Source organism: Oncorhynchus tshawytscha, linkage group LG13 (genome assembly GCF_018296145.1).
Source record: "Oncorhynchus tshawytscha isolate Ot180627B linkage group LG13, Otsh_v2.0, whole genome shotgun sequence".
Taxonomy (NCBI): Eukaryota; Metazoa; Chordata; class Actinopteri; order Salmoniformes; family Salmonidae; genus Oncorhynchus; species Oncorhynchus tshawytscha.
Window position 1 is genome coordinate 78,722,378 of NC_056441.1, and position 19,043 is coordinate 78,741,420.

Genomic DNA, 19,043 nt, shown 5'->3' on the forward strand with positions numbered 1-19,043 from the left:
ATGGAGCCAAACAACAGAACAACACATACGGTAACAGAATTCCTCATCACAGGATTGGATGAAGTACAACACCCAAAGCTGGTGGGAGCAGCCATTTTGTTGGTCCTCTTTCTCATTCTGATCGGAAGCATCACTAACATTTGTGTCATAGCATTCAACAAACCTCTGCATACCCCCATGTACTTTTTTATTTGCTCGCTGGCAATGGTAGACATAGTCTTCTCCAGCGGCACTAGTGTTACAATGCTTAACGTTCTCCTTGGTGAGGAGAGAAGAATCCCCTATGCACCCTGCATGATACAGTGCTTCTTATTTCATTTTGGAAGTTCTATGGAACCCTTCGCTATTGCTCTGATGGCTTATGATCGCCTTATTGCAATTTCATATCCTCTTCGATATCACACTATCTTAACTAATACAAATGTATGTTTACTTATATTAGCCAATTGGGCAGTAGGCTGCATGCTTGCCAGTTTGTTGACTGGCTTGGTGAACAATCTGCCCTTCTGTGGCTCAAATAAACTCCCATACAGCTTTTGTGAATATGCAGCATTAGTAAGAGCAGCTTGTGTGAATCCTACATATTATTTCAATGCAATTTCTGCTTTGGCGACTGCCATATTATGGGTTAATTTAGCCTTGATAATCGTCTCATACATGAAGATAGTTTATGCAGTGATACAAATGTCTTCATCCAAAGACAGGAGGAAAACATTTAACACCTGTGTCTCCCACATGATAGTGGTGGCTTGCTTCTTTATCCCCAAGGTGTTGTTAATATTGGTCACCAGGGTTGGTTTGGTTCTCACGCTCTCTCATAGAAATGGCCTAGTCATTGGCTCTTCTCTGGGCCCCTCTCTTGTGAACCCACTTGTGTATTGTCTCAAAACCAAGGAGATTCGAGGGCGCCTGAAATATATTTTCAAGAGATCTGACATTTCTCCAAATATGTAATGGTTAGGGTTACCAAAGCCATTTCTTGTTTGTTCCAATAAAAAGTGGTTGAGTCAAAATTGTTCCCATGTTAATTCATCATCAATGTAACCATGTTGAATCAATGTTGAGTTTTGATTGAATTTGTTAAAACTCATCAGTGGCTTGTATCTCAATTTAACTAGTCAGGTTTCAACTGTGAATCAACAAGAGTGTCAAGTTTGCTTGATTTAGATCACAGGTGTCAAACTCATTCCATGGAAGGCAATGTGTCTGCAGCTTTTCACTCCTGTCTTTTACTGATCACGGGAGGTCACTGGTTAGTTAGGAACTCCCCTCACTTAATACTCTAGGACTTAATTGGTCACTGGTTAGTTAGGAACTCCCCTCACCTGATACTCTAGGTCTTAATTGGTCACTGGTTAGTTAGGAACTCCCCTCACCTGATACTCTAGGTCTTAATTGGTCACTGGTTAGTAAGGAACTCCCCTCACTTGATACTCTAGGTCTTAATTGGTCACTGGTTAGTTAGGAACTCCTCTCACCTGATACTCTAGGTCTTAATTGGTCACTGGTTAGTTAGGAACTCCCTCACCTGATACTCTAGGTCTTAATTGGTCACTGGTTAGTTAGGAACTCCCTCACCTGATACTCTAGGTCTTAATTGGTCACTGGTCAGTTAGGAACTCCAATCACCTGATACTCTAGGTCTTAATTGTCACAAATTGTAAGGAAATAACGAAAATCAGTTGACGCTGAGGCCTCCAAGGAATGATTTGACACGCCTGATTTAGATTAGTTTGATGTCTGTTGACAACTCATTTAAATGTCAGTCAAAATTAATTTGATTTGACATTTTAGCCCATTCTAACCATATTTAATATTATCTACTATTAAATGCAAGTTTTGAAATGTCAAGTGTTAGCGTAGAGCATATGTAGTAATGGATCACAATTAGATTATTGCAGTATAATCTTAAAAATATGATCTGATCTAGACCCTTGACTACATTATTGTTGCAGTTCTTAAGATTGCTAGCACCAAAGGCCGCCTCAAAACCCTTTCTATCTGCAGTGGCCAGCTGATCATCATTGCCCTCTATATTCTACCTAGAATTTGTATTCATCTGTCCAGTAATACCGGCATTAGATTCAGCACTGATTTACATTTTGTTATTATCATGTTGTATAGCCTGCTCCCTCCTATGATCAATCTACTGATATACTGTTTCAAGACAAAAGATATAAAACAGAGCTTGATGAAAAGATTCAAAAGATGAACTGGTCCACAGAAAGAGAGTCTCTGCTGTATCTTAATGATTTAGCTATGTAACTACAAAAAGTTTCATACAATACATTATGTTGTACAGATGCTTAATGAGTTAATATTGTTGCCGCAAAACCTGAATCTATAGGGGAGGGTCTGGGTGGGCATCTATCCGTGGTGGCGGCATTGTTGCGGGACATAGACCCCGCTCCACCTCTGGCTTGGCCCACTTTGGTGGCGCCTCTAGTGCGAGGACATTCGCCGCTGACCCGGACTGGGGACCCTTTTGCGGGTCCTGGACTGGGGACGCCGTTGAAAGTGGCCCTGGACTGGGGACGCTCGTTTTATGGCCCCGGACTGGCACCCTCGTAGCGGGCCCCGGACTGGTGACCCTCGTTGCTGGAGGCTCCGAACTGGTCACTCTCGTTGCTGGATGCTACGGACTGGTCACCATCGTTGCTGGAGGCTCCGGACTGGAGACCGTCGCTGCTGGAGGCTCCGGACTGGAGACTGTCATTGCTGGAGGCTTTGACTGGAGAAATCGCTGGAGGCTCCGGACTGGAGAACGTCGCTGGAGGCTCCGGACTGGAGACTGTCATTGCTGGAGGCTTTGGACTGGAGAACGTCGCTGGAGGCTTTGTGCCATGTCTCACCACTGCAGGCTTCTTGCCATGGATCATCACTGGAGGCTTCTTGCCATGGATCATCACTGGAGGCTTCGTGCCATGGATCATCACTGGAGGCTTCTTGCCATGGATCATCACTGGAGGCTTCTTGCCATGGATCATCACTGGAGGCTTCGTGCCATGGGTCATCACTGGAGGCTTCTCAGCGCAGGCACAGGACTCACCAGGCTGGAGAGACATTCAGGAGGCCCCGCCCTAGGCAGAGGCACCGGATACACTGGGCCGTGGAGGAGCACTGGAGGTCTCGAGCGAGGAGCCTGCACAACCCGTCCTGGCTGGATTTTCACCCTGCAGATGCGGGACGCGGGCACAGGACGCACTGGGCTGTACAGACGCACCGGAGACACAGTTCGCAGAGCTGGCGCAGGATATCCCGGGCCGTAGAGGCGTACTGGCGACCAGATGCGCTGAGCCGGCATCCTCCGACCTGGCTGGATGCCCACTCTAGCCCGGCCGATTCGGGAAGCTGGAAGGTAACGCACCTGGCTGTGCACGCGCACGGGAGGCACCGTGCGCTCCACCGCATAACATGGTGCATGACCAGTACGATGCTCCCTCCGGTAAGCACGGGGAGTTGGCTCAGGTCTCCAACCTCAATCTCCCCATGTGCCACCCCCCAAAAAATTTGGGAATGGCCTCCCGGTCTTTAGTGCCAGCCTTGTCCCCGTGTAATCCTTGGCCCTTTTACCAGCTGCCTCTGCCTTCCTTGCTGCTTCGACCTGCTCCCATGGCAGGCGATCTTTCCGTCCAGGATATCCTCCCCTGTCCAGTCCTCCTTACCACGCTGCTTGGTCCTTTGGTGGTGGGTAGTTCTGTCACGCTTTTCGTTGCATGAAGCAGGAGTGGACCAAAGCGCAGCGGTGTACGTGTTCATGATAATTTATTAAAACTGAACACTACAACAAAATAACAAGTGTAACAAAACGAAACAGTTCTACCTGGTGCAAACACAAAACAGAAAATAACTACCCACAAAACACAGGTGGGAAAAGGCTACCTAAGTATGGTTCCGAATCAGAGACAACGATAGACAGCTGTCTCTGATTGAGAACCATATCTGGCCAAAACAAAGAAATACAAAACATAGAAAATTAACATAGAATGCCCACCCAAATCACACCCTGACCAAACCAAAATAGAGACTTAAAAAGCTCTAAGGTCAGGGCGTGACAGCGCCAGACCTCGTAGGGTCGGATTTGAATAACCCTGATATATAGCCATTGTTTCTTCAAAGATATAACTTATAGATGCGTCATGAGTTTAGTTGAACAGTCATACCACCAGCACAACTTAAATTTAAGCTTGTTTTACTCCAATATTTGTAAACAATTTAAATGTAAGCAAACACTGAATAGCTTTAAAACATGGTGACAATAAAAAATGTTATATCATGGATGGTCATTCATTGCATCCATAGTTCTGTCTATGAATTTGAGAGTGGTTGCATTTCTCCTGGCCTAAAAAACTAAACTAAGGATTCTATTTATATGGTGTTGTCACTGTTTGAGGAAGAGGACCAAGCTGCAGCACGGTAAGCGTACTTTATCTTTATAATGATCAAAATGATGCCGACAAAACAATAAACAATACAAAAACAAACCGTGAAGCTCAAAGGCAAAGTGCCATAAAGAAAGTAAACTTCCCACCATGACAGGTGGGAAAAAGGCACCTAGGTATGGTTCCCAATCAGAGACAAAGATAGACAGGTGTCCCTGATTGAGAACCATACCCGGCCAAAACATAGAGATAGAAAATCATAGAAACACAACACATAGAAATGCCCACCCCAACTCACGCCCTGACCAAACAAAAATAGAGACATAAAAAGAATCTCCAAGGTCAGGGCGTGACAGGTGTCTTGTTATAAGGATTCCAGAATACTCTTTAATGTTGCAGCAGTGCCATAATGTGCCTTAATTACTTTTGTTTTCCCAATCTGGAATACATCACCATCAAATGTCGACCACATTAGCTGCAGAGAAAACTTTCTTTGGTTATTTTCCCCCCAAGCCGAACCAGCGACGGCTCACAAGGAACTACACTGGGCATTGTGCAAACTGGAAATGGCATATCCTAATACGGCGTTTATTGTTGCTGGGGACTTTAATAAAGGAAATCTGAGGATAATGCTCTCAAAATTCTACCAAACATATCTCCTGTGCAATACGTGGAGAGAACCTGCTTGACCTTTGTTACTCTCCCTTCCGGGTCGGCTACAAGGCCTTGCCCCACCCTCCCTTCGGGCAAATCAGATCACACCACCATCCTGCTCCTACCCATGGAAAGATGGCAGGATTCACACAAAAAAAATGAAAACCACTCTATTTTACCACGGTAAGGTGACTGGGAACATGGACGGGTAGAGACAGGTTAGCTTTGACCTCTGACCTCTGGCAAAGTCTGGCTGGAGGGTTTATGAACATACTCAATCTCCCCCTATCCCAGTCTGTTGTCCACACTTGCTTCAAGATGCCACCATTGTTCCTGTACCAAAGATAGCGAAGGTAAGTGATCTAAACTACTATCGCCTGGTAGCATTCACTTCTGACATCATGAAGTGCTTTGAGAGGCTAGTTAAGGATCATATCACCTCCACCTTACCCGACACCCTAGACTCACAACAATTTGCATACCGCCCCAACAGATCCACAGACGTCGCAATGGCCATTTCACTGCACCCTGCCCTATCCCACCTGGACAGGAGGAATACCTATGTAAGAATGCTGTTCATAGACTACAGCTCAGCCTTCAAAACCATAGTGCCCCAGGTGGTGAAGGTAGGCTGCAACACCTCCGCAATGTTGACCCTCAAAACGGGGGCCCCACAGGGGTGTGTGTTGAGCCCCGCCTGTACTCCCTGTTCATCCTTGAATGCTTGTCCACGCATGTCTCCAACTCAATCATCAAGTTTGCTGAAAACAAAACAGTGGTAGGCCTGATACCAACATTGCCGAGACAGCCTATAGGGAGGAGGTGAGGGCCCTGGCGGAAGAGTGACAGGAACATTACCTCTCGCTCAATGTCAACAAAACTAAAGAGGTGATCGTGGAATACAGGAGACAGCAGAGAGAGAATGCCCCCATCCACATTGATGTGCTGCAGCTTAAAGTTATTTGGCATGCATGCCACTGAGGACCTGATATGGTCCCTTCAAACAGACATAATGGAGAAAAAGGCACAACAGTGCCTCATCAACCTCAGGAGGCTGAAGAAATGTGGGTTGACCGCTAAGAACATCACAAACTTCTATAGATGCACCATCGAGAGCATTCTGTTGGGCTGTATCAAGGCCTAGTACTGCAACTGCACAACCCGCAATCACAGGTGTGGTCAGCCCAAAGCATCATCAGGGGCACACTAACTGCCCTCCTGGACACCTAAAGCACCCAGTCTCACAGGAAGGCCAAGAAGATCATCAAGGACCCTAGCCACCCAATCCACGGCTTGTTCACTCCTCTACCTTCTGCACTGAACAAAAATATAAACGCAATATGTAAAATGTTGGTCCCATGTTTAATGAGTTGAAATTAAACTTACCAGAAATGTTTCACACGCAAAAAACACTTGTTTCTCGCCAATGTTGTGTACTAATTGGTATACATCCCTGTTAGTGAGCATTTCTCTTTTACCAAGATAATCCATCCACCTGTCATGTGTGGCATATCAAGAAGCTGATTAAACAGCATGATCATTACACAGGTGCACCTTGTCCTGGGGATGATAAAAGTCCCCTCTAAAATGTGCAGTTTTGTCATGCAATTCAATGCCACAGATGTCTAAAGTTTTGAGGGAGTGTGCAATTACTGCAGGAATGTCCACCAGAGCTGTTGCCAGAGAATTTAATGTAAATTTCTCTATTATAATCCACTTCCACTGTTGTTTTAGAGAATTTGTCAGTACCTCCAACCGGCCTCACAACCACAGACCTCCGGGTCCAGCTTCTTCACCTGCAGGATCGTCTGAGACCAGCCTCCTGGACAGCTGAAGAAACTGTAGATATGCACAACCAAAGAATTTCTGCACAAACTGTCAGAAACCATCTCAGGAAAGCTCATCTGCATGCTCGTAGTCCTCACCAGGGTCTTGACCTGACTGCAGTTCGGCATCGTAACCAACTTCAGTGGGCAAATGCTCACTTTCAATGGTCACCGGCATGCTGCAGAAGTGTGCTTTTCATGGATGATTCTCACTTTCATCTGTACAACTGGCAGATGGCAGACAGCGCGTGTGGAGTCATGTGAGTGAGCAGTTTGCTAATGACAACGTTGTGAACGGAGTGCCCCATGTTGGCGGTGGGGTTATGGTATGGGCAGGCATAAGCTACAGACACAAACACAATTTCATTTAATTGACGGCAATTTGAATGCACAGCGATACCATGACGGGATCTTGAGGCACATTGTTGTGCAATTCATCCGCCGCCATCACTTCATGTTTCAGTTTGATAATGCACTGCCCCATGTCGCGAGGATCTGCAGACCAGCCACCTGGACAGCTGAAGAAACTGTGTGTATGTACAATCAAATAATTTCTGCACAAACTGTCAGTTCCTTCCAATTCCTGGAAGCTGAAAATATCCCAGTTCCTCCATGTCCTCCATACTCACATGTTGTCACTCATTGGGCATGTTTGGGATGATCTGGACCAACATGCACGACAGCGTGTCCCTAGCAACTTCACACAGCCATTGAAGGGGAGTAGGACAACATTCCACAGGCTTCAATCAACAGCCTGATCAACTCCATGCGATGTGTCGCGCAGCATTAGGCAAATGGTGGTCACACCAGATACTGACTGGTTTTCCAATCCACGCCCCTATTTTCTTCACTGTATCTGTGACAGAGGCATATCTTTCTTCCCAGTCATGTGAAATCCATAGATTAGGGCCTAATGCATTTATTTCAATTGACGGATTTCCTTGTATGAACTGCAACTCAATAAAAACTTTGAAATTGTTGCATATATTAACATTTTTGTTAGATTATTTTAATAAGAAGTTCTGCACAAATCTGGGAGATTTTTTGTATTACTTATGAAAAAAATATTTTGCTCTGAGCAATTGTATTAGTATAAAAATTGTAATTTACAAAATGTGCATACAGTATAGCTCAGTATTTCTATGATTTATTTTATAGTCTTTTTGCTCATCTATGTATATCAAGGGTGCCGATAATTTGGGTTGTGAGTGTAAAAATGCAGAGGGGGAAGGATGTCCTCACAGGACAAGGTCCTATAATGAGATCTGTGCATGGAATTCACCATTGTCATCAATGCAAGTTTTATGAGAGAGATTTTGTCTCATGAAGGATTTGGCGCTCTATGATTACAGTTCACTCATGAAAGGACTCAGGGCCCAATTCAACCAATTACAGTTAAAGGACAACTCAAAACATGTCCGTCTTTATGTGTCTTATGGACCTTTGAGCTAATCAGCTTGTACGCATGTTCAAGTGACAGATTCTACACCTGTTTTTGGATACAAATTGGTATAGCTGTCTAATCAAATCAAAGTTTATTTGTCACATGCCGAATACAACAGTTTCAGTGAAATGCTTACTTACAGGCTTTTGCGAAAAAAATCATGTATGTGTGTGTTTGTAGTGTGTCTAATGAGAATCATGACGTGGGATTCCTCAAGTGGCTGAGAGAAGGTGGTTCAGAAAGGGGATAAATTCAGAGACATACAATGCCAGTCGGTTCAGAGTGTCATCTACCAGCTGTGTGTGAAACCTGGTGCACAAGGCTGGCCTGGTAAGTATTGAACTTAACAATCCATTAACATAACTGGACCTTGTAACCAACAGTATGTTTTCTAGATGATTCACATTATATATTTTCTGTTACAATCAATTAACCAGTTTGACAATGCAGACTGTTTTTATGCAATTATTTTCACAGATATTCCATCATGTTGCAGTAAATACAAACTGAACTGTATCAGTGACCACAGAGTTATTCTGTACTGATAGTGGTACATGGCTGTTATATTCAAGCACGTGCTGGGAGTTGGTGATGTTGGCCTACATTGAAGAATTGTCTGGCACACTCTCCATTAGATATTCTGCTAATCACTGTAGATCAATTTACAATCTTTTGCTTCTTATTTTGGTAAATTATTTTACAGGAACATGGAGCCAAACAACAGAACAACACATACGGTAACAGAATTCCTAATCACAGGATTGGATGAAGTACAACACCCAAAGCTGGTGGGAGCAGCCATTTTGTTGGTCCCTCTTTCTCATTCTGATCGGAAGCATCACTAACATTTGTGTCATAGCATTCAACAAACCTCTGCATACCCCCATGTACGTTTTTATTTGCTCGCTGGCAATGGTAGACATAGTCTTCTCCAGCGGCACTAGTGTTACAATGCTTAACGTTCTCCTTGGTGAGGAGAGAAGAATCCCCTATGCACCCTGCATGATACAGTGCTTCTTATTTCATTTTGGAAGTTCTATGGAACCCTTCGCTATTGCTCTGATGGCTTATGATCGCCTTATTGCAATTTCATATCCTCTTCGATATCACACTATCTTAACTAATACAAATGTATGTTTACTTATATTAGCCAATTGGGCAGTAGGCTGCATGCTTGCCAGTTTGTTGACTGGCTTGGTGAACAATCTGCCCTTCTGTGGCTCAAATAAACTCCCATACAGCTTTTGTGAATATGCAGCATTAGTAAGAGCATTGTGTGAATCTTTCATATTATTTCAATGCAATTTCTGCTTTGGGACTGCCATATTATGGGTTAATTTAGCCTTGATAATCGTCTCATACATGAAGATAGTTTATGCAGTGATACAAATGTCTTCATCCAAAGACAGGAGGAAAACATTTAACACCTGTGTCTCCCACATGATAGTGGTGGCTTGCTTCTTTATCCCCAAGGTGTTGTTAATATTGGTCACCAGGGTTGGTTTGGTTCTCACGCTCTCTCATAGAAATGGCCTAGTCATTGGCTCTTCTCTGGGCCCCTCTCTTGTGAACCCACTTGTGTATTGTCTCAAAACCAAGGAGATTCGAGGGCGCCTGAAATATATTTTCAAGAGATCTGACATTTCTCCAAATATGTAATGGTTAGGGTTACCAAAGCCATTTCTTGTTTCTTGCTTGTTCCAATAAAAAGTGGTTGAGTCAAAATTGTTCCCATGTTAATTCATCATCAATGTAACCATGTTGAATCAATGTTGAGTTTTGATTGAATTTGTTAAAACTCATCAGTGGCTTGTATCTCAATTTAACTAGTCAGGTTTCAACTGTGAATCAACAAGAGTGTCAAGTTTGCTTGATTTAGATCACAGGTGTCAAACTCATTCCATGGAAGGCAATGTGTCTGCAGCTTTTCACTCCTGTCTTTTACTGATCACGGGAGGTCACTGGTTAGTTAGGAACTCCCTCACTTAATACTCTAGGACTTAATTGGTCACTGGTTAGTTAGGAACTCCCCTCACCTGATACTCTAGGTCTTAATTGGTCACTGGTTAGTTAGGAACTCCCCTCACCTGATACTCTAGGTCTTAATTGGTCACTGGTTAGTAAGGAACTCCCCTCACTTGATACTCTAGGTCTTAATTGGTCACTGGTTAGTTAGGAACTCCTCTCACCTGATACTCTAGGTCTTAATTGGTCACTGGTTAGTTAGGAACTCCCCTCACCTGATACTCTAGGTCTTAATTGGTCACTGGTTAGTTAGGAACTCCCCTCACCTGATACTCTAGGTCTTAATTGGTCACTGGTCAGTTAGGAACTCCAATCACCTGATACTCTAGGTCTTAATTGCACACAAATTGTAAGGAAATAACGAAAATCAGTTGACGCTGAGGCCTCCAAGGAATGATTTGACACGCCTGATTTAGATTAGTTTGATGTCTGTTGACAACTCATTTAAATGTCAGTCAAAATTAATTTGATTTGACATTTTAGCCCATTCTAACCATATTTAATATTATCTACTATTAAATGCAAGTTTTGAAATGTCAAGTGTTAGCGTAGAGCATATGTAGTAATGGATCACAATTAGATTATTGCAGTATAATCTTAAAAATATGATCTGATCTAGACCCTTGACTACATTATTGTTGCAGTTCTTAAGATTGCTAGCACCAAAGGCCGCCTCAAAACCCTTTCTATCTGCAGTGGCCAGCTGATCATCATTGCCCTCTATATTCTACCTAGAATTTGTATTCATCTGTCCAGTAATACCGGCATTAGATTCAGCACTGATTTACATTTTGTTATTATCATGTTGTATAGCCTGCTCCCTCCTATGATCAATCTACTGATATACTGTTTCAAGACAAAAGATATAAAACAGAGCTTGATGAAAAGATTCAAAAGATGAACTGGTCCACAGAAAGAGAGTCTCTGCTGTATCTTAATGATTTAGCTATGTAACTACAAAAAGTTTCATACAATACATTATGTTGTACAGATGCTTAATGAGTTAATATTGTTGCCGCAAAACCTGAATCTATAGGGGAGGGTCTGGGTGGGCATCTATCCGTGGTGGCGGCATTGTTGCGGGACATAGACCCCGCTCCACCTCTGGCTTGGCCCACTTTGGTGGCGCCTCTAGTGCGAGGACATTCGCCGCTGACCCCGGACTGGGGACCCTCGTTGCGGGTCCTGGACTGGGGACGCTCGTTGCGGGCCCTGGACTGGGGACGCTCGTTGCGGGCCCCGGACTGGCACCCTCGTAGCGGGCCCCGGACTGGTGACCCTCGTTGCTGGAGGCTCCGAACTGGTCACTCTCGTTGCTGGATGCTACGGACTGGTCACCATCGTTGCTGGAGGCTCCGGACTGGAGACCGTCGCTGCTGGAGGCTCCGGACTGGAGACTGTCATTGCTGGAGGCTTTGGACTGGAGAACGTCGCTGGAGGCTCCGGACTGGAGAACGTCGCTGGAGGCTCCGGACTGGAGACTGTCATTGCTGGAGGCTTTGGACTGGAGAACGTCGCTGGAGGCTTTGTGCCATGTCTCACCACTGCAGGCTTCTTGCCATGGATCATCACTGGAGGCTTCTTGCCATGGATCATCACTGGAGGCTTCGTGCCATGGATCATCACTGGAGGCTTCTTGCCATGGATCATCACTGGAGGCTTCTTGCCATGGATCATCACTGGAGGCTTCGTGCCATGGGTCATCACTGGAGGCTTCTCAGCGCAGGCACAGGACTCACCAGGCTGGAGAGACATTCAGGAGGCCCCGTCCTAGGCAGAGGCACCGGATACACTGGGCCGTGGAGGAGCACTGGAGGTCTCGAGCGAGGAGCCTGCACAACCCGTCCTGGCTGGATTTTCACCCTGCAGATGCGGGACGCGGGCACAGGACGCACTGGGCTGTACAGACGCACCGGAGACACAGTTCGCAGAGCTGGCGCAGGATATCCCGGGCCGTAGAGGCGTACTGGCGACCAGATGCGCTGAGCCGGCATCCTCCGACCTGGCTGGATGCCCACTCTAGCCCGGCCGATTCGGGAAGCTGGAAGGTAACGCACCTGGCTGTGCACGCGCACGGGAGGCACCGTGCGCTCCACCGCATAACATGGTGCATGACCAGTACGATGCTCCCTCCGGTAAGCACGGGGAGTTGGCTCAGGTCTCCAACCTCAATCTCCCCATGTGCCACCCCCCAAAAAATTTGGGAATGGCCTCCCGGTCTTTAGTGCCAGCCTTGTCCCCGTGTAATCCTTGGCCCTTTTACCAGCTGCCTCTGCCTTCCTTGCTGCTTCGACCTGCTCCCATGGCAGGCGATCTTTCCGTCCAGGATATCCTCCCCTGTCCAGTCCTCCTTACCACGCTGCTTGGTCCTTTGGTGGTGGGTAGTTCTGTCACGCTTTTCGTTGCATGAAGCAGGAGTGGACCAAAGCGCAGCGGTGTACGTGTTCATGATAATTTATTAAAACTGAACACTACAACAAAATAACAAGTGTAACAAAACGAAACAGTTCTACCTGGTGCAAACACAAAACAGAAAATAACTACCCACAAAACACAGGTGGGAAAAGGCTACCTAAGTATGGTTCCGAATCAGAGACAACGATAGACAGCTGTCTCTGATTGAGAACCATATCTGGCCAAAACAAAGAAATACAAAACATAGAAAAATTAACATAGAATGCCCACCCAAATCACACCCTGACCAAACCAAAATAGAGACTTAAAAAGCTCTAAGGTCAGGGCGTGACAGCGCCAGACCTCGTAGGGTCGGATTTGAATAACCCTGATATATAGCCATTGTTTCTTCAAAGATATAACTTATAGATGCGTCATGAGTTTAGTTGAACAGTCATACCACCAGCACAACTTAAATTTAAGCTTGTTTTACTCCAATATTTGTAAACAATTTAAATGTAAGCAAACACTGAATAGCTTTAAAACATGGTGACAATAAAAAATGTTATATCATGGATGGTCATTCATTGCATCCATAGTTCTGTCTATGAATTTGAGAGTGGTTGCATTTCTCCTGGCCTAAAAAACTAAACTAAGGATTCTATTTATATGGTGTTGTCACTGTTTGAGGAAGAGGACCAAGCTGCAGCACGGTAAGCGTACTTTATCTTTATAATGATCAAAATGATGCCGACAAAACAATAAACAATACAAAAACAAACCGTGAAGCTCAAAGGCAAAGTGCCATAAAGAAACTAAACTTCCCACCATGACAGGTGGGAAAAAAGGCACCTAGGTATGGTTCCCAATCAGAGACAAAGATAGACAGGTGTCCCTGATTGAGAACCATACCCGGCCAAAACATAGAGATAGAAAATCATAGAAACACAACACATAGAAATGCCCACCCCAACTCACGCCCTGACCAAACAAAAATAGAGACATAAAAAGAATCTCCAAGGTCAGGGCGTGACAGGTGTCTTGTTATAAGGATTCCAGAATACTCTTTAATGTTGCAGCAGTGCCATAATGTGCCTTAATTACTTTTGTTTTCCCAATCTGGAATACATCACCATCAAATATCGACCACATTAGCTGCAGAGAAAACTTTCTTTGGTTATTTTCCCCCCAAGCCGAACCAGCGACGGCTCACAAGGAACTACACTGGGCTTTGTGCAAACTGGAATTGGCATATCCTAATACGGCGTTTATTGTTGCTGGGGACTTTAATAAAGGAAATCTGAGGATAATGCTCTCAAAATTCTACCAACGCATCTCCTGTGCTACACACGGAGAGAACAAACTTGACCGTTGTTACTCTCCCTTCCGGGACAGCTATAAGGCCCTTCCGACCCTGCTTTCGGCAAATCAGATCACGCCACCATCTTGCTCCTACGCATGGATAGATGGCAGGATTCACAGCAAATAAAATGTGCAAACCACTGTATTTAACCACAGCAAGTTGACAGGGAACATGGACGGAAACAAACAGACTAGATTTGACCTCTGACCTCTGGCCAAGTCTGGCTGGTGGGTTTATGAACATACTCAATCTCCCCCTATCCCAGTCTGTTGTCCACACTTGCTTCAAGACGTCCACCATTGTTCTAGTACCAAAGATAGCGAAACTAAGTGAACTAAACTACTATCGCCTGGTAGAATTCACTTCTGACATCATGAAATGCTTTGAGAGGCTAGGTAAGGATCATATCACCTCCACCTTACCCGACACCCTAGACTCACAACAATTTGCATACCGCCCCAACAGATCCACAGACGTCGCAATGGCCATTGCACTGCACACTGCCCTATCCCACCTGGACAAGAGGAATACCTATGTAAGAATGCTGTTCATAGACTACAGCTCAGCCTTCAAAACCATAGTGCCCCAGGTGGGGCTTCCTGACCCACCTGGGTCACGAAAGTCAGAAAAGCAATAAAATGAATCGTTTACTTTTGATGATCTTCGGATGTTTGCACTCACGAGACTCCCAGTTACACAATACATTTTCCTTTTGTTCCATAAAGATTATTTTTATATCCAAAATACCTCCATTTGTTTGGCGCGTTATGTTCAGAAATCCACAGGCTCGAGCGGTCACGACGGGGCAGACGAAAATTCCAAATAGTATCCGTAGAGTTCGTAGAAACATGTCAAACGTTTTTTATAATCAATCCTCAGGTTGTTTTTGAAATAAATAATCGATCATATTTAAACTGGACCGTAGCTTTTTCAATAGGAGAGAGAGAGAAAATGTCTGCTCCAAGCTGCCCGAGCATGCAAACCTCTGCTGGCACCCTGCCATCCACTGACGCGATGTGATCTTTTTCGCTCCTTTTTCAGAATAAAAGGCTGAAACTATGCCAAAAGACTGTTCAGACCATGTGGAAGCCATAGGGAAAGTTGATATCCCTTTAAATGGAGGGAAGGCATGCAATGGAACAGGGAGCTTTCAAAATAGAAGGCACTTCCTCTTTGGATTTTCCTCAGGTTTTCGCCTGCAATATCAGTTTTTGCCTGCAATATATTGACAGTTTTGGACATTTTAGAGTGTTTTCTATCCTAATCTGACAATTATATGCATATTCTAGTTTCTGGGCCTGAGAAATAGGCAGTTTCTTTTGGGTACGTTTTTCATCCAAACATCAAAATACTGCCCCCTAGTATCAACAGGTTAACTGACTTGCCAGGTTAAACAAAAATATACTATATTGTAGTCATGGCTAATCCTATATAACTACTGCTGTACTCACATGTTCTATTCACATACTGTTCATACTGTCTATACACACCGTTCATGTAAATATATATTTATATTCCGGACTCTGGTCTGGAAGCTAATTTCCTACAATTCTATCCATTTTGTCATGGGTTTTGTACTGTGAATTTAAATCAATTATTCTCAACATAGCTTGTTTTAATCTTTCTACTGCTGTACATAGCATTTTAGTTAGTGTTTATACTGTCGTGTCTTTACTATCATTAACTGAAGACTGATAGTTTTTATCAAAGATTCTCTGTAATTAGTATTACGTGATTAGACTGATTAATCATGTAACCGTAATTACTAGGAAGTCGGGGCAGCAAGGAAAAATAATCTGATTACAAAGTTATCATTTCCTAAAATAACTTTTCAGATATTTTGTCTGATCAATTAGTCTTCGAATTAATGAATTATTTACTTTACCTCACGTTAGTCTCATTCCAGACGTTGTAAATTGTTGGTTACCTGCACGAACCCAGTCTTCACTATGAGTCATCCATACATCAATTGTCTTAAATAATTTATTTATTACTAACTAAGTAATTCACAGAAATGCATAAACAAACAAACAAGGTAAATGTGGTTACATGAAATGATAGGAGAATGTGCCCTAGTGGGCTATACCGGCATGGCGGCTTGTTAGACAAAAGGGGAAGTGGGGGTCGACTAAGAAGTCACAACAGAGTGATAATTATAACAATTGAAATGCTAGTCCTTTGCACATGAACGTTCACTCATTCGGAAACAATTGCAATCAATATACTGTATATATTTACGCTCAGTGTGTCATCTTGATCGCTGGTGAAAAGGTTGTTTCTTTTGTAGAATTGTCCCTCTCTCTCCCTCTCTCTCTCTCTGTCGTGGTTATAGTGGCTGGTTCAGAGTGACATTCATTCGTTTCATTATAGAATGGATGTTTCGGCGGTTGTCATTCTTCGCGTTCAATGATACCGAATTCCTAGCTGCAGACTAGTAATTAGTATGAAAGACTTGTTCTTATTCTGTCGGTATCGATAGTCTAAGAGTTTAACCACGTGGTATGGTTAAAAGATTCAGCAATGGTCTACAACCTTTGTCCTCCTAATAGAGAAAAACATCAAATCAAATCAAATCAAATGTATTTATATAGCCCTTCGTACATCAGCTGATATCTCAAAGTGCTGTACAGAAACCCAGCCTAAAACCCCAAACAGCAAGCAATGCAGGTGTAGAAGCACGGTGGCTAGGAAAAACTCCCTAGAAAGGCCAACACCTAGGAAGAAACCTAGAGAGGAACCAGGCTATGTGGGGTGGCCAGTCCTCTTCTGGCTGTGCCGGGTGGAGATTATAACAGAACATGGCCAAGATGTTCAAATGTTCATAAATGACCAGCATGGTCGTATAATAATAAGACAGAACAGTTGAAACTGGAGCAGCAGCACGGTCAGATGGACTGGGGACAGCAAGGAGTCATCATGTCAGGTAGTCCTGGGGCATGGTCCTAAAACACGGTCTGCTGATCGAAAACCCAAGTGGGGGTTTTATTCGGAATGGCAGAAAAGGGCTGTCCCAGGACGCATGAACCTAACTGGGCTCAGGTGCGTCCTCTGATTTAGTTCAAATCCAATTCCCTTTTTTGAGTTTTTCTTCATTAAACAGTCCAAAATCACATTGTAAAATTGTGTAAACAGTATCATACTCACTCATTCATCTTATACAACAATTAGATGTAAACCTCATATCTGGGGCTATTATATAAACAGCGTTGTGGTAATGTGGCCACACCATCTCCCATGAGCTTCCCCAAGTTGTGACAAACGGACCAGTTCGTAGCTGGATTCTTCACCGATCTTTTATACTTTCTCTGGAACATGAAATTTGTTCATACCTCAAGTTCTGTGAGGTGAAAGGATTTCCTTTGTCCTCTATGAAAATCTACTATCTCTATACTGTGTGTCCATGATGAGATCCTCAGAAATTTATGAAGTCTCTCTGACCACAGCAACCTAGTTGAAGGAGGAAAATGGGAGGCAGGGAGAGGGGGATGGGGCTTGCTATAACCAAAGAGGCCAACGTCATGACAATACCAATGTGTACGCGACCAATAAACTTTTATTTTATTTTATTTAACACTCCCAGTAGTTATTAGCCCCCTGCTTTTAATTCCTTGGGGGGAGTAAATGAAAGCACACGTCATGAAGCAGGGTGAGACACAGAACTGGGCTCAGATTCTACCTTATGTCTATTTTCTGTAGTGTAAAAAGACAAAAACCTCAAAGGAAAGTGTAATATGTCAAATGTAGTCTAAAGTTATGGTAAAACCACTATTTTAGACAACAAGCTATGAGACATTCAGCAGACAAAGTTAAATTAAAGGCAAAGAGGTCATCGCCATCTTGATGGTCTCCCATAGCAGCTAGCTAGATTTACAAACCAGATTAACATATTAAGAGGGCCAACTACCTATCTTTTTTTGTTGATAAGTTTAATGAAATAAAAACATGTGTCTTTGAATACTTTGTGTTTTGTGTAGACATTTTGCATCATTACATCATGATTTAAATAAATAAACGACAAAGAACAAGAGAAAACACTCATAAACCCTGTGAGGATCATTTACTTAGGGAGTAAGGTCAGGTGTATAATTATGTCACATGGGTATCAACAGTTATTATAAATTGGACACTGCAAGTGTCCATGTCAGACATCAGATTTGGTAAGCCCTGATTTACTTCTATGCAGATCTGGAGTTACATTGCATGTCTTAATCGCTCATCTTATGCATCTTCTTGATGTGTTTTCTGAATATATTTTGAATCTGAATGTGATGGAATATGTTCTCTAATCTTTAGATGAAAACATTGGATAACTTTAGTCCATTATACAAGACTCCATTGAAAGGCTTACTGTGAGGTGCAGCTTTTGTATTGACATGCCCCACTATGGGGCGAAAATAGATTGTTCTCTGGGCGATTGCTGAGTAACAGTCATTCATGATTTTTTTTAATTATTCATTAAATATCTTTATATATTGAATTGAATATGTAGTGGGACATATAATGTGATCAATAATTTGGTATCATGTGTAATATCAATAAGATAATGTGATGTTAAAACATACCGGTACGTTAGGAGAGATGGGTACATTAACCTATATGATACATATTGCACTGATGTCCTACTACTTTCCCATGTAAAACGTTTAGTCTCAACAAGAGAAATGTATGAAAATGTATGAAGTTGTATGAACTTGTTATAATACAACCAATTGTTTTACTTAGTTTTTACCTAGTATTGTTAACCCAACTTGATTTCTTGAGTTGATATACTGTGTTTTAAAAATGCAAGGCAGCAGAGTAACTTAAGCTAAGTAAAATCAAATTGAGATGACAAAACTTAACTTCTAGGTTTCACGATGAAACAGATAACATATTAATTTGGATTTAAACAAAGTATTCAATAATTATTATAATCTGTTACTTTCACAGGTTGCTGTCTCTACTAGACCATCATC

The 19,043-nt window shown here is 43.3% G+C and overlaps 2 protein-coding genes across 2 annotated transcripts; both read left to right on the plus strand.

Annotated features, from left to right (window-relative positions):
* LOC121838972 (olfactory receptor 24-like) lies at positions 1 to 2,212 on the plus strand. The gene is made up of 2 exons (XM_042294963.1): positions 1 to 875; positions 2,068 to 2,212. Exons 1-2 carry the CDS (start codon positions 1 to 3, stop codon positions 2,210 to 2,212), a joined length of 1,020 nt encoding a protein of 339 aa, XP_042150897.1.
* Positions 2,213 to 9,218: 7,006 nt separating this feature from the next.
* LOC121838973 (putative olfactory receptor 10D3) lies at positions 9,219 to 11,232 on the plus strand. The gene is made up of 2 exons (XM_042294964.1): positions 9,219 to 9,886; positions 11,088 to 11,232. Exons 1-2 carry the CDS (start codon positions 9,219 to 9,221, stop codon positions 11,230 to 11,232), a joined length of 813 nt encoding a protein of 270 aa, XP_042150898.1.
* The last annotated feature ends 7,811 nt before the right edge of the window (positions 11,233 to 19,043 follow it).